The 16,318-nt window shown below is 33.1% G+C and overlaps 2 protein-coding genes across 2 annotated transcripts; both read right to left on the bottom strand.

Annotated features, from left to right (window-relative positions):
- Window positions 1-431: 431 nt before the first annotated feature.
- Window positions 432-2,144, bottom strand: LOC125218306 (zinc finger protein JACKDAW-like). The gene is made up of 3 exons (XM_048119946.1): window positions 1,763-2,144; window positions 1,294-1,693; window positions 432-1,223 (listed from the first exon to the last, which is right to left on the bottom strand). Exons 1-3 carry the CDS (start codon window positions 1,851-1,853, stop codon window positions 530-532), a joined length of 1,185 nt encoding a protein of 394 aa, XP_047975903.1. The 5' UTR covers window positions 1,854-2,144; the 3' UTR covers window positions 432-529.
- A 7,640-nt stretch (window positions 2,145-9,784) lies between these two features.
- Window positions 9,785-12,296, bottom strand: LOC125224013 (laccase-7-like). Its single transcript, XM_048127347.1, has 6 exons — window positions 12,126-12,296; window positions 11,837-11,991; window positions 11,502-11,746; window positions 11,289-11,417; window positions 10,157-11,119; window positions 9,785-10,074 (listed from the first exon to the last, which is right to left on the bottom strand). Exons 1-6 carry the CDS (start codon window positions 12,219-12,221, stop codon window positions 9,944-9,946), a joined length of 1,719 nt encoding a protein of 572 aa, XP_047983304.1. The 5' UTR covers window positions 12,222-12,296; the 3' UTR covers window positions 9,785-9,943.
- Window positions 12,297-16,318: the final 4,022 nt, after the last annotated feature.

Here is a 16,318-nt window from a genome sequence, read left to right as displayed (position 1 = left end):
ATCTGATCACTAAAAGAAAAATAGTAAGAAGTACTATGGAGTACTCCCTCCGTTCCCTTATAGTTGAGGCGGAACTTTTTGGCACGGAGTTTAAGAAATGAATGTTGAGTGTGTTAAATAAATAGATAAAAAGAGTAAGAAAGAGAAAAAGATATAGAGAATAAAGTAAAAAGTGAATAAAGTAGAGAGAATAAAGTAAGAAAGAGTAAAGTAAGAGAGAGGAAAAAATTACTATAAATGGAAATGACTCAACTATGAGGAAACTTCTCGAAATGAAAAAATGACTCAACTATGAAGGAACGGAGGGAGTACATTTTAGGAGATAAATCTAAAATTCATTAAATATGTCGGCTGAATCATTTTTCCATGCGAATTGACTAGTGGCAAGATATTTTTAATTTGTTAGTACTTTTACTTAAGTAGAGTAATTATTTAGAGGTATAAACACTTTTTATTATGGTGATATCAAACAAAATCTCAGAAACAAAAATAAAGGAAAAGGGAAAAAATAAGAAAAGGTAGGTGCTAGCTAGTGATTGGTAGTGAAGTGGGTGAGCCCCATTGCCGGACTCATCGAAGCGAACTTAGCCAGCTCCTGCGGCAAAAACGTCCCACCGCCGCCGCCGTCTCCGCCCATACCGAGAAAATCCCTCGTGAAACCATGCAATCCCGAATGCAAGCTCACCGAATTAGCCCCCTGTGCGGCGCCTCCGAGATTGTTGTTGAAATTCATCATCGCCGCCGCGGCATTCTCCCCAAACACCTGATGCAGCTCGGTCTGCGGAGGGCCGTACGGCAATGTGTTGGTGGACGACGCCGATGGCGAAGACGAGTTCATCACCCCGACCGTGTTGCCGAAGAACGTCGGGCTGCTCCTCGTGGACCCTATCTGAGCGGCCTTCTGCAGCAGCGCCGTGGCCGACATGCCCGAGCTTTGGCTATCTGAGTAGAGAGAAGCCAGAGAATCCGCCATGGATGAATTCGAGCCGAAAAGGCCGTTCGACGCCATCTGAATCATATCCGTGGATGAAGGCATAAACATAGCATTTGAATTATGATGAGTGTGATTGAGCTGAGAGTTGGCTTGATCCAACCAAAGCGACAGCCTCGGCTTCTGCTGATTCTGATCCACCGATATCGGATTTTCTCCATTTCTCGAGTTCAAATTGTTGTCCTCCGCCAAGGCGTCGCAGAAGGCGCGGTGCGTGATGAAACTGTCTTTCCTGCAAAAAGCAATAAAAGTGATAATTAGCTAATCATTAATTTGGAGAGCATTAAAGAAAACATCTGTACCTGGAAAAGAGAGTTCCACAGTCGCACTTGTACTCTCTGGTACCACACGTCTTGGAGTGAGCCTTCCAATCGGATTGAACTGCGTATTTCTTAGAACATTTGTCGCACTTCCATTTCTTCTCGCCGTGCTTGCGGCTGAAGTGCTTTTTGATTCCGGTGAGGTCGCCGAGGGCCCGGCCCGGCTCGTGGTGGACGCAGGTCTTCTCCGGGCAGATGTAAACCTTCTTCTTGATTTGATCCTTGTTAGCTCTTTGCTTGAGCTTCCACGGCAGATTGTGGCCTCTCCTGTGCAGCTGGAGATTCTGGTCTCGCTGGAATCCTTTGTTGCAGATTTCGCAGACGAATCGGTTGGTCGCCATAAGCGTCTTTGGAGAAAGCGCGATAACTTCTGCATCTGGATCTGTATGTATATATGTATGTATATGTCAACATCAGCATCACAATATATATTGAATAATTACTTAATTACCTGGTGTGCCGGGAAGATTTCGTCGCCTTTTTGCAGAAGAAGGGGGTTTGGAGTTAGGGTTTGTTTGGGAATTAGGAGCACCAGACATCATTTGAGTGAGGAGGAAAAACAAAGAGTTGGAATACAAAATAAACAAACAAGGTCTCCAAATACAAACAGATGGATGGTTTGGTATTATTCAGAAGAAAGTAAGAAGACGAAAACACACAACAGCAATAACGTTTTGAATCCGAGGAGCACAACACAAGAATACAATCGGGAGGATGATTTGTTTGATTTCAGGAGCAAAACACCAAAAATACCATTGAAAGCTAAAGAGAATATTTCCTCTCTATTCTTCTAACAAACCAAACTCCTCTCTCTTCTCTCTCTGGTTCTAAGTCCTATCTCATTATCTATTCGTAATTTCAAAGTCGGTCAGCCATAGAAATAGGCTATGGGCCCAGCTCTGTCTGCTCTCTCTCTCTCTCTAGATACAATTGATTGTACGTACACATTGGCTGTATGCTGCTTGTAATCAGAATGTGTAGAGCTTTGTGTCAACCGTAGTTTTTCGAGCTCAATTCTATTATATACTATTACCAACACCTAGAATTAATAAAAGATATGCATTTCACTATAATTGGTAAAAGAAATTAAATACTATAGCTAGCTAGTTCGAAATATAAAATATTTGAATAAATAGTTTCAATTCGAATCACAAGTTCACAACTGACCAAAGTCCCACGAATACAGTGTCTTACTATTGGTGCACCTTTTCATTTTTTCGAATTGTTTCACATTTCAGCTGTCATATCTATGCTCCATGCATATATAGTGGCATGTGAAATGTTTGTAATTTTCAGAGTCACGAAAACTATCTCATATTGGACTCCAATTTTTTTCTCCTTTGACTCATAAACCTCGGATTAATAGCCACACAAATAGATAAGTATAAATACATGGAACAAAATTTTGGAAAAGGTGGGCCTAAAACAGAGTGAGAAAGGTCAAACGTGGAATGGTTTTAAGTTTCAACTTTTTGACAAACATGGGGCTCTGTGATATTTGTGATATTTGAATGGGAGTAATAGTCATTCTTTTTTCTATTTAGGGTTCACAATTTTAGATCCCTAAACAAATATACTAGTGAAAAAGGCTGTAACATGTAAAAGTGAATAAGCTTTGTAGCTCGTGTGTTCGGGAATAAAATCATTACAACATAATTAAAGGTTTGAATATTAAATCGGATAGATTGTAGATGCGAATAAAATATAGAAAAAATAATGTACAAATGCAGCAGCTATGTCAGAAAAGAGAGTTCGCAATTCCCGATGAGCCCGTGACCCCTTCCCCTGTCTCTCTCCTTCTGTCTCGCTGAGACTGACCCCATGGGACCCACTATCTCTATCTTATGTACTCTCCGTTTATTAGGAATCTCATGTACAACACCAATTTTAAGAAATATTAAGAAAAGTGACTGAAAAAAAATTAGTGAAATAGGGGTCTTACATGTATATACTCTTTTCGTTTTATAGTAATAGAGATATTTCTTTTCGGCACGAAGATTAAGAAAAATTACGTTAGGTGAATTAAGTAAAGAAAGAATAAAGTGAAAAATGAAAAAAGTAGAGAGAGAAGAGAAAAAAAGGAAGAGAGAGTAAAGTAGGTGTGGAGAAATGTGTTGACTTTTACTAAAAATGGAAATGACTCTATTACTATGGAACGTACCAAAATGACTCTATAACTATGGAACAGAGGGAGTATTAGTTTTAAATGAAATGTGAGTGGGATGAATTAGTGGAAGGTGGGATCCTCTTACCATTTATGGTAAAAGTGAACCGGGATTCTTATTCGCGGACGGACTAAAATGGAAAAACGGGACTCCTATTCGCGGACGGAGGGAGTATATTTTTCACTTAAGATTTCTATTTTCTTTTTAGTTTGTCCCACAAAATTATGAACTACCCCCTCCGTCCCACTTTAGGAGTCCCGGTTGGAATATTCCACAAATAGTATTAGGCCCCATAGTCCACTAACATTTTTCCACTCACATTTTATTATAAAACTAATATAAAAAAGTAGAACACACGTTCCACTATCTTTTTTCACCAACTTTCCTTTACATTTTTTAAAACCCGTGCCGAACTCAACCGGAACTCCTAAAATGAGACGAGGGAGTACTATTTAATTTTGAAACTCTTTTCACTCTAATGAGGTGGTGACTCATTCTCCACTAATAATACTTTAATTACTTTTTCTGCCTATCTCTCTCTTATTTTCCTATTTTTTCATTAAAATCCGTGACGAACCCTAATCAAATGTTCATAATATTTGGCATACTTGGATAATGACATGAGATTTTATAACATGTTATTTTGTGTGTTAGGTGGAAAAAAATAATATAGTATTTATATTAATATAAGAGAGAGTTAAAAAAAAATGTGGCGTATTTGTAGGACAAATTAAAAATAAAAGTGTGACATTTAGTATACGACGGAGGGATTAGTATTTTACAAAATAAAGTTATTGTCAAGATTATACTGTAATTTTCGAAAGTTGAGTAAGAATCTCTGCGAGGGATCTAATCGACATACGTACATATGTTTCTGACTCCGATTACATTTTTTCTGATTAAATTTGGCAATATTCCCTTTGTTGAATAAAAAAAAATTAGTATTTTTTTTATTTTGGTCTGTCCTATAAAAATAGTCATTTTTCTTTTTTGATAGTATATTTTTCTCTCTTACTAAATGAACCCCATTCTCCACTAACAATACTATAATCAAATTTTTTTTTTTTATATCTTTCTTACATTATTAATTTTGTATTAAAACCCGTGTCGTCCGTCCTTTTTGTTCGAGGAATGAGGGAATATGATGTTTTTCATGATAAGGTGAACTGGTGAAACTAGGAATGTTTTCGTTAAGTATTGAAGCAGAATGATTTGTTAAGTATTGAGCCTTAAATAAGTGAAGCAGTTTGTATATGTATCTATTTTCAAGCTCAATTTCTATCTTATTGTTACTAAGACTAGAGCTTGATATATTGATTATATATACTTGCTTTTTCTTGTAAATTCTATCAAAAAGTTATATGTCGAAATTCCAAAGTTTGACATGGCTCTTTGTTAAGAGACTTTAGAATAGAAAAAAACCTCAGGAAATAACATTATTAGATAGTGCACATTTATAATATTTATTTCTTGGTTAATTGTTACTCCTCCACGTGTCATTAAAAGTGATTGCATTTTTTTTGTACGAGATATTTAAAAAATAATATTATTGAATTAAGTAAAGAAAATAAAATAAAAGCTAAAACAAAAAAATTAGCGCGTTTTTATTTTTGGCTAAAAATGAAAATTGATTACTTAAGACAATGGAAAAAGGAATATTAAGTGGGATACTCCCTCCGTCCCAGATAATTCGACCCAGTATTTCATTTCGGACCGTTCCACATAATTTGTCCCACTTCACTTTTACCATTTTTGGTAGTGAACCTCATATTCCACTAACTCATTCCTACTCACATTTTATTATAAAACTAATACTTCAAAAGTAGGACCCACATCCCACCAACTTTTTCAACTCACTTTCTATTAGATTTCTTAAAATCCGTGCCGGGTCAAAATGTTCCAAATTATCTGAGACGGAGGGAGTATATGATATCATATGCGATTTCCTATAATAGTATAAATTAGTCATAGTATTAACAGAGTACCGTGAAATTTTGGTTTGTATGAATCAATTTGATATGTTTAGTAAAAACAGTACGCCAAAAACAGATATTCCTAGTATTTTACATGTGTAACTTTATTCCTATAATGTCCCCTAATTGGACATCGAATAGCCATAGAAAATTAATAAAAGGACGCCAAAACAACATTAAAAACTATATATTTGAGAGTTGAAACAACTAGTTATTCTAAAATATAAATTTCCACATATATATGATGCGACAATGCGTGGCATCATATTTTTAGCAAGCACTTCATTATTGGTCCATAAATTAGAAGATATATTTTCAATAAATTTCCTTCCAGTTGTAACACAAGTAGAGGTCGTTGAAAACATGTAAAGTAGAAAGAGACATCTAGGATGGCTAATAATATCAATAGAAAAATGTTTTGGAGACTTAATGTCTAAAACATAATGAGGTTAAAGTAGTAATTTTATTTTACATTTAATTTTAAATTAAATTTAATATTTGTATATGTACTTTGTTGCCCCTGCATTTATATATGGAAGTAGTATTAATTAAGATCTTGATAAGGTTAATTTAATTATTTGTAAAATATAGAGTTCTTAACTAAATTTACTGTATTAAGAAAAATTAAATTATATTTCAAAATATAAATAACTTTAAATTATTATTTTTTTACATCATTGTTAATGCTATTATTGACCATAATTAATATTTACTTTTCTTTATTAAATATTGAAATTTACTATATCATGTAGCAACAAATTTGGAGTATGCAATTTTGATTTTAAAATTATTTGAGATGCAGTTTTGATTTTCATACTAATTGAGTACGTAATTTTGATTTTAAAATTTTTAAAATTTTAATATTAATTCTTTACATTTCATTTTTACTATTATTTCTGGAATTACAACTCAAAAAAAAAAAGATCACATGTTCTTAACTAATACTCCTATATTTAAAATCTTCTCATTTTCTTATATTAAAATTACTAACTATAAAAGGATATAATTAATGGAGCTTACGATTCTTAATTTTCTTAATTCTTAATATAATTAGTTGATGTACGATATATTAAATAATCTAAAATGAGAAAAGTTGATTCATCCAATTATTTTCGTATTAAAAAATATAATAATTTTTTATTTTTCAAACATTATAAAGTTAATTTTCTAAGCATAATTTTATAGAGCGAAGTCTAACTAGTACTTGTCAATCAAAATATAAAAAGAATATTACATGTGATAAAAGTTAAGAAAATTAATACAAAAATACAAAAGATAACGCAAATAAATGATTCATCATAATAACTACTACTATTATTTAATCATACAATTCAAATTTGAATAAGAAATTTAACAAAAAAAAAAATAAAATTAACCGGCTATGAAAGTATAATATAAAAAAAGAAAATAACTCATAATTAAATTATCAACTAATTAGATAAAAATTTATTTGAAAAAATAATAATATATGAAGTTATCAAATTATTTTATTATTAAATAATAATTTATTACGCATTATAGTAACTAATTTATAATCTGAATTCATGATTTTTAAATAAATAATATAGTATAAAATTAATATGAAAAAATTGATATGTAAACATATAAAAAGAGCATGATTGTAGCTTATCTCTAATCAAATCAATAAATATGCATTTATATAAAGATATTTAATTTGATTTAATATTCCTTAATTAAATTTGTATCCATTTAATATGATATTGGGTAAAGTAGTCATTATAAAATTTATATCTATGTCAAAATGCCATAAGGGTATTATGTCTTGGAGACATTATGTCTCTAGATTTGTATCCATTTAATATGAGTGTTCGATTTGCAAGATTATATCCTATGATTAAATTTGTACTTATATTTGGTTTATGAGATTGAATTTGATCATGACTTAGTTATAGATGGATAGTCATATTAATTAATCATAGCTAATCTCTTACTACATAATTTTACAACTTAACCCTACTATTTTATCTAGTAAATCAAACGCCAATTATAAAAGGGAAGAAACGAAAAATAAAACATACACCAATCCAATTTTATGTAGTAATTGTTTGTGTTGACGTGAAAATATTAAAAATCAATAATATTAATCCACTACACAAGTTGCACGTTTGCCTACGAAAAACAATTGCATTAGGCTACGCATGGCGTGGGCTGTCTATTTTGAAAAAAAGAAAGATGAGTATCCAATGCTCAATTTCTCTACTCAACCTCCACGTCCACATCCCTAATCAACAAGATCCCATTCAAATTTATTCTACTGATTCTTCATTTGTAGCAAGGTTCACGGTTTTCCAATATTTGATGAATACAAAAAAGAATATCAATCACTAGCGAGTAGCGAACATAAAGAAGTGAGGTGTGAGGGCACTTAAGCTCCTACCAAAATTGGAGTATTTGTTTTTTAAAATTTAAATTTATTCAAATTCTATGTAACTAATTATGTAAAAGCCCTATTAATAAATTGAATAATATAAAAATTATATTTAAAGGTAAACTCAAAAAGTTAGCCTCTTGTAACACTATAAAATAATGATATACTAACATTATTTTTAATTATAACCTATAAACAACTAAACAAAAGTATTTGTAATACCCAATATTAAAAAATAAAGAGGTAATCGATTTAGAGTAGCTTGTAACTTATAGCAAAATAAATTGTTGTTGGACCTATAGAAATGTTAGTCCAATCCAACATTTATTTTGCAAACCAAACAAAGAAACAGTGGCCCATGTCAGAAATATTATTGAAAAAGAAACAGTGTTCTTACACGCTCGCATGTATTACTCTCCCGTTCCACTTAAGATGTTCACATATATTTAATGGCACGAGATTTTTGGAGGAATTGTTAAGTAAAATAAATAGAGACAGAAAACGGTGGTTGGATATTTTAATAAAGAGAGAAAAGAGAGTGATATATTTTCAATTATAGAAAGGGAACATTTTCAATGAGACAAACTAAAAAAATATGGATATTTTGATTGAGACGGAAGAAATACATGTTTGTGTTGTGTATATATAGTTATATAATAAGGGAGTACATGTTTGATTAGATTTGTATAATTAAAATAAGATGGAAATACTAAAATTCGTCGAACATTAATACTTTTCTAGTATGGGTAGTGATAAAATGCAAACTTATATATTGTACAAACTCAAAATCCCTCAACACAGTTTCAATACAATATCAACACAGTGTAAATTTCAAGATTTTAATATGAACATAGTATCAACACAACATCAATCATTGACTATCGTTGAAATTCTGTTGACATTTTCCTATTGATGTTTTTTATGATCTGTTGACATTTTTCAATGGTCCAAATCATAGTTTTGAATTTGTACAATATTTAGAGTTTTCATTTGATCACGTCCCTTTCTAATACCAAGTAACATGGGTCATGACTATCTTGGCCTGAAGCTGTCGGCATATAACAAAATTATCGATTTGTATTACGGTGGGTGCTCAATCCCAATCTTGCTAATTACTTACATATAGCAAGAAATATTGCCAATTTAGGGGGGTCATTAGATCCAACTACTGCATGCAACAAGCATAAAATATAATCTCCTATACTGTGGATCTTGAATTTAAGTATTTTATAATCAGCACCAATCACTTCGCGATAACCAATTAACAATATATTTGTTGATATATATGTTTATTTATAAATGTATCGCGTTTAATTTACTAATTTTAGTTAGCCCTGATTACATTTCTCAAACTTCAAATCTAAATAGGCAAAAATACATCTAGTTAAAGGTCCTTACACTTTAATTTTTTATTTTGATAAATTCTTTTATAAATTTTTCATCTTAAATGGTCCTTACTATATCATTTTTCAAAGCAAGTATTAAATCTGTTAATAAACTTCACCATTAAATATACTCGGTTAAAAAATTCTAAATCTTGTTTTATGTCAATATGGTAATGAAAATGTCTCATCTATAATATTGTGGATACCTCCCCCTTATAAGCTCTTTTAAAGAGGGTTGAATGGCTCATTTCTAATATGATATCAACGTGGATCCAAATCGATGATGAATTTCTTTACAAATCTCTGTCTTGTTTGCCTCACATGTGAAAATCTAATATACATTCTAGCCTGCATGTGTAGGAGTGTGTTAAAAAGTTCTTAAATCTTGTTACATGCCAAGTTGATAATCATCATTAAAAAGATTTAACTTTAAAGAATAGTGAAAAAAACAATCATAATGTCAATTATAGTATCTAAATATTAGATTTTGTGCGTCACAAAAAGGAAAAAAATCTTCATGAAAGTTGTCATGTTTTATTAATACTTTACTACAGCAGAGTATTGAATTAAAATGTTACATTTATTTGATAAGGAAATACATCAACAAGCCAGAGAATTGAACAAAAAAATATACACAAACAAAATTACGTCAACAAAGTTAAATGCAAGTAGAGGTAGAGTAAATCTTAAAGAATATATAGTGGAGTATCCATTTTCAAATTAGCATTTGGGAAGATCAGCAGGTGGCGGAGGCAAGGTTGTATCCGGTGTGGGCCCATTTTCAATTATAAAAGCATTCGATAGACCCCACGGCACGTGCGCATCTATATGGCAATGTACGAACCATACACCTGAAAATATCAAATTTGTTACCACTGTTGAATATACATGTACATAAACAAATTAATTAGTTATGAATATAAAAATATTCACCTGGATTATTAGCTCGGAACCTAATGACCACCCACCCAAAGGCGGGAACCACAACAGTATTCCGCTCTTGTGGATTGACCAAATTGAAATTGGCAGAATCAGTTTGGGTATTGTAGTTCCCAAACCCTTGCCCCACCACGTAGAAATTGAGGCCGTGCAAATGCATTGGATGATCATCCGACGACAGCACCACCGTGTTCTGAAACACCATCTCCACCGTCGCGTTGTACTTGAACACCTTCACCCTCGTCCCCCTCGCCGTGGCCATCACCGCCGGATTCTGCTGATTGGCCGGGTTCGTGTAGTCGTACGTCACCGGCGGGTTGTCGGGGAAATCGGCAGTGTAGATCCCGCTCACGTTGTTCACGTAGGCTTCCATGATCGACAACCTCTCTGGGAGCTCGAACGATACGTTGTTCATAGATGCCGCTAGCATCTGGCTCCCGGGCCCGCTGCAGGCCCCGGTTGGAGTGTCGCAACGGCCCGAGACAAGGCCTAAACCCACCGTCACAAACATGCGCTCGTCTATGTCTAACGGGACCGGGGTCCAGTGCGGGCTGCTGGTCAAACCGGTCAAGTTGCTTAAAAACGCGTGCGCGGTGTCGCTGTCTCTGGCGTCGGGCATTACCGGCATGAAGGGAGGCGACAATGGGGATGCTCCGATGTATGATATGATCGCGGTGGCGGAGGTGTTCACGAATGGAGCTTGAGGGGGGACGACATGGGAACTTACTGCCATGTAGTAGCGGAGGGGGGCTTGGTCCGCTGTCATCAGTGCGTCTACGGTTTGGCCCGGGGCTATGACCAAGACGTCAGAGTCGTAGGGGTCGGTGTAGGATGCATCCACGGCTACTACTGTGAATTTGTGGTTGGCGATCTTGAAGAATACTGGAGTGTTGAGTGCAGCGTTGATTACCCGGAGAAGATAGGTCTTTCCTCGTACCAACCTGAATCTAACCGTACCTGTATTTATTTTTAAAATATAGATTTATTAAATTTTTGTTGGCGATTGAAACTAAAAATAAAAATTTAAGTATCTATCAATTGGTTTTAAGATGGAATCCTTGAATTTGTATCAATTATTTTTAGCATAGAGTTAACTAGTAAAACGAGAATACTAATGTGGACTAACGGTTAGAGGAGCATGGGTAAAGATCTCCAGGCTGGCCATTAATAGTTAATGCATCAGACATATTAGGAGGTCTCCCCATTGAGACAGCTTCCTCCTCAACGTCCATGATATTGGCATTCCACCACTCGCCTACACCATCCACACCCAATACTCAGTTTCAATTAATATTAGTAAACTATAATACTTGTATGAAAATGCAATGATATTACTGACCTACGACGATTGGGATTTCACGGAATGGGGCTGGGAATGGGTACGTGCGACCACGTGCGGGTCGGATGATTAAGGCTCCATGAACTGTGGTTCGGAGGGCTTTGAAGTGAGCGTGCCACAAAAGAGTTCCTTCTTGGCGGGTCACGTTGAATCTATAGGTAAAGCTTTGACCGGGTCGAATCGGGCACTGAGTAATGTATTCGGGGCCATCAGCCCATGCACTCATTAATTGGAACACTCCGTGCCTACACCATTTGATTTGATCAAACATTATTTAGTTGAAAGTGCAATAACGCAAACAATGTTATGTTATGTTATGTAAACAAATGACATACCAGTGAATAGTGACATTATATGGTGATACGTTATTGACACGAACAACAAGTGTATCACCATCTCGAGCCACAATAATTGGTCCAGGAAGAGTACCGCTATTCACCGCTGTAATGACTTGATCTCTGCATAACCGATGCATTCTAAAATTTGCCACCTGCAATCCAACATGTTCGATTTCTTTACAAACTATAGGAGTATATTAAAACCTCGATGCATGTATGATATATATGAATAATTGTAATTAAAATAGGAAGACATAGAATCAATAAAATAATATTATAAGATTACTTTTAAATAATATCGCATGATCAGAGCAGAGGCAAAAGATGAGGAGCAAGCCAAAAGAGCCAAGGCCCATGCTAGAAGCATCAAGGAACGACGCATTGCTACGTAGTTAAGATATGGAGGAATTAATGAAAGATATAAAAATCTGAAATATGGAGCTTAGGAGGTTGATGAGATGGATTGGTGAAGAAACTGAGGCATATGTGTCTCTATTTATACCAAAACAAATTGATCAAGTCAACTACTTAATTATTTAAACAGTATGGATATGTATTTTTACAATCTAGTGGTAAGAATGTGAATTAGATTTTTCCATAGATAATGTTGTGCGTTGAAAAATATATAGGGGTGGGAATTAGGCAGGTTCGGTTCCGACCAAACTGATTAGTCGGTTAACCGACTCCCATTTTTTCTGAAATCCAGAACCGAAACCGAACCCTTTGTCGGTTCAGTTCCTCAAGGAACCAATCGGTTCGGTCTTCGGTTCCAACGAAGGAACAGAACTCAAGTGCAACATAATACATTAAGTAATAAGTGTGAAACCAAAGGACAAAAACCATGATTCCATTCCATCATCAAAAATCAAAATTCCAACAAAGTTTACTTTTCTAAAACAATGATAATAAAACTAAAATAAATATATAAAAATTAAATATTTAGAAAATAACGGATATTCGGTTCTAACCTTTCGGTTCTCGGTTAGAACCGGAACTGAGATTAGTTTAAACTTAATAACCGGAACCGAACCTTAACTTTATTTTTTCAGTTCTCGGTTAACCAAAAATCGAAAAAATAAAGTTCGATTCTCGGTTAACCAAAAACCGAGAACCGTTTGCCCAGGGCTAAAAATATACTCCCTCCGTCCGCCACTAGGAGTTCCGATCACTTTTGCGCACCCGTTTTGTAAAAATGATAAGAAATAGTTAAAGTGGAGAAATAGTTAAGTAAGAGATAGAATAATGTTGACAAGAGTCTTCTTATCATTATTCTCTCTCCTACTTTACCATTTCTCCACTTTAACTATTTATTATCATTTTTACACAACATGTGCGCAAAAGTGGTCGGGACTCCTAATGGCGGACGAAGGGAGTATATATTTTCGTAGTAATGAGGTTTGAGACGGCGAATCTAGTACAAAATGAATTGAATACTACTCCCTCCGTCCCAAATAATTCGACCCAGTATTACATTTCGGGCCGTCCCACATAATTTGTCCCATTTCACTTTTACCATTTTAGGTAGTGGACCTCATATTCCACTTAACTCATTCGTACTCACATTTTATTATAAAACTAATACTTTAAAAGTAGGACCCACATTCCACCAACTTTTTCAACTCACTTTCCATTAGATTTCTTAAAATCTATGCCGGGTTAAAGTGTCCCAAATTATCTGGGATGGAGGGAGTAGTAAGTATTAATTCTCTTGCTCAAGGATTTCATTCAGAACCCGTGTTCTTTTGACTAGGTCTTTTTTTTTTCTTTGTGCATAAATGCAATCACTTCAATATATGTGTTGTGTTTGTTTAAAAAATGAAGTTGTTCATAAACCAAACAAATATTATATACCGATTTGTACGTGTATTAAACTCCATTTTTTTTTGTTTTGGGTTATTTTACTATTTTGGTCTAATATAACTTTATGATTTTAGTCCAAAATATTATGCTAGATAACTTTTGTTATAAATAGATTATTTTTCATTCTAAAGTTACGGATGTTATTAAATTTCATGCTTAACACAGTTTTGATACAATTAAAAACAGAAACACTACTATTAGTTAAACATATAAAATGTTTTGGACCAAAATTATTAAATCATAATGTTCTGAAACAAAATTACAAAATTGTCATATATTCAAAACTAAAAATATACTTTAGCCAGTTATAAGTCAATGATTGTGTAAGATACCATTAGATAGTTATATTGAACGAAATACGCGATTATATTCAATCAAACATGATATATATTGATACCATAATAAAATATCGGCAAAAACATATGCATCATATTGATCTTATCCCGTTTATTATTTAGCAAATTAAGGGACCTTATGTAATTGGTAGTCTGGTAGTATTTGATTGTCTATGTAATAGTATTTTTATTTATTTTTTTATTTTTTTGAAATTAACTCCTATATAAAGGAGAAAATTACAAATAAACTCCCAAGAAATGAGGAAATTACAACTGATTTTAAGAGGGCTCGAACTCGGCACCTCATACATTGATATCTAAGCTCCTTGCTACTAGGACAAAGGCTCTGGACATGTAATAGTTATACGCATTCCAACTCATTTTCCTTGGTAATATTAAATAGGTCTATTTTTGTTACTGGGGTCAAGTTGTGATTCTGCTATCATGTCAAAATCTTCGAACTATTATTCCATTAATTCTAGTATGAATACTATACTTACTATACTCGGAACTTATATTATTTAATTTTGACAAATACGCTGATACACATATACCAGATACAGAGACGTCACTACAACAGAAAAATACACCGAAATTCGCGTAAATATTGCATGTGACGCTCACTAAACAAATTTTGAAAAAATGCTTTACATAGCTTGGAATTTCAGATCAAAGGAATATGAAGCTCTTTTATGACGATAATGGAATGTTTGAAATAATAAATATACAGATTCTGTTAGATATGGGAAAATTTCAACTCAACTTTTTCGAGCTAGCTTCAATATTAACATCAGAAGTGGAAATAATCGATACTTACAATAATTAAATAATTACATCCTACCGTGAGTGGAGTTTCTATAAATTCATAGATCGTATAAATGAAAATAATCAAGACATTTAATGATTATATCTTTACAAATATAAAAAGGGCAATTTAGTAAGAAAATAATAGTAAATTAATAAGAAAACCTGTTTAAATAAAACTGGTTTAAAATTTAAGGGTATTTGGTGAATACAATTGTTGTAAATTTATCTTTACTCTTTATTTAATTAATTTTTTCAAGGTTAACATCAGAAGTGGAAATAATCAATACTTACAATAATTACATCCTACCATGTTTCACCATTATATAAGTGGTGGAAAATTTAAATGATGGTAATTAATATAAGTATTTTGTGATATGAAATCCACTCATCTAGATTCTAGAATATGTTTGGTAATTGGAAGAATGAAGGATGTCCACCAACACCAACTATCCTTTATTTCAGAGTTAAAATTCAAATCGTCATCGAACGAGTCATTTAACCTTTGATTCTGGAAATTTAATTCTTAGACATTCTTTTTTTTTTTTTTGTGGTTTAATTTGACCTTAATTTTTTAATGATATAGATATTCAATGAAAACTATCCTTGGTCACAGTAGTTCCTTGAGAAAGTTATTCCTATGGGCTGAATTTTTGCGTTTGACGATGTTCATGCTACTGCTTTTCTTTTATATTGTTTCTTTCTCATTCCGGATTTTTGGGGATAATTTTGTTACTCTCTCTATTCCATAATAGATGATACACTTGGATAATAATACGAGAATTTGGGAGATTTTGTTTTATATGTTAAGTAGAGAAAGAAAATAGTTATACTAATGTGAGAGGAAACTTTTTCCAAAAAATAGAATATGACATTTTTTGTGAGACAAACTAAAAATGAAAGTGCGCGCGACATCTATTACGGGACCAAGGGAATACTATATTGTTAATACTATAGTATTCCCTCAGTCTCGTGTTACTCGCCTTTTCTAATTCGTCTCATCCCAAACTACCTATACTATTTATAATTTAAGTAAAAATTAGAATATTTAGTTAATACCAGTATATAAGAGTTAATTAAAATTTTCATTATTAAATATCTTTCATTACACTTAAAATATTAATTTAATTATATTAAAAAAATAATTCTAAATTAACGATAAAAACGAAAAGTGCAAGTGTGCAAGTACCATATATAGGAGGTAGGGATTATTGTATTATAGCCAGACTATTCCTGTAAAACTGTCTAGAAATTTAAAATTGCGATTCTAGTTTAACTTTGAAGACAAATATTTTCCATCGGAATGATTCTTACTATTTTGGCCAAAAGCCAGTATCTTTTTTCATGGTAATAGTCATTATTAATATCCAGCTATTTACATTAGTATTTTTTTTGGGAGGACTCGATCAATTACTTTATCATATTGCACATAATCATTATTATCCAAATAAATTTATAGTATATTTTTGTTATGTGCTTC

The sequence above is a fragment of the Salvia hispanica genome, chromosome 4, assembly GCF_023119035.1.
Source record: "Salvia hispanica cultivar TCC Black 2014 chromosome 4, UniMelb_Shisp_WGS_1.0, whole genome shotgun sequence".
NCBI lineage: Eukaryota > Viridiplantae > Streptophyta > Magnoliopsida > Lamiales > Lamiaceae > Salvia > Salvia hispanica.
The sequence above is the reverse complement of the archived record's forward strand: the minus strand, read 5'-3'. Positions and strand labels throughout refer to the sequence as shown.

Coding starts and splice junctions, on each gene's coding strand:
- LOC125218306 (XM_048119946.1), bottom strand. CDS start 1,853: ATGATGTCTGGTGCTCCTAATTCCCAAACAAACCCTAACTCCAAACCC. Junction 1,694..1,762: donor AAATCTTCCCGGCACACCAG/GTAATTAAGTAA, acceptor ATATACATACAG/ATCCAGATGCAGAAGTTATC. Junction 1,224..1,293: donor TGTGGAACTCTCTTTTCCAG/GTACAGATGTTT, acceptor TGCTTTTTGCAG/GAAAGACAGTTTCATCACGC.
- LOC125224013 (XM_048127347.1), bottom strand. CDS start 12,221: ATGCGTCGTTCCTTGATGCTTCTAGCATGGGCCTTGGCTCTTTTGGCT. Junction 11,992..12,125: donor TCATGCGATATTATTTAAAA/GTAATCTTATAA, acceptor GTTGGATTGCAG/GTGGCAAATTTTAGAATGCA. Junction 11,120..11,288: donor TTACCCATGCTCCTCTAACC/GTTAGTCCACAT, acceptor AAATAAATACAG/GTACGGTTAGATTCAGGTTG.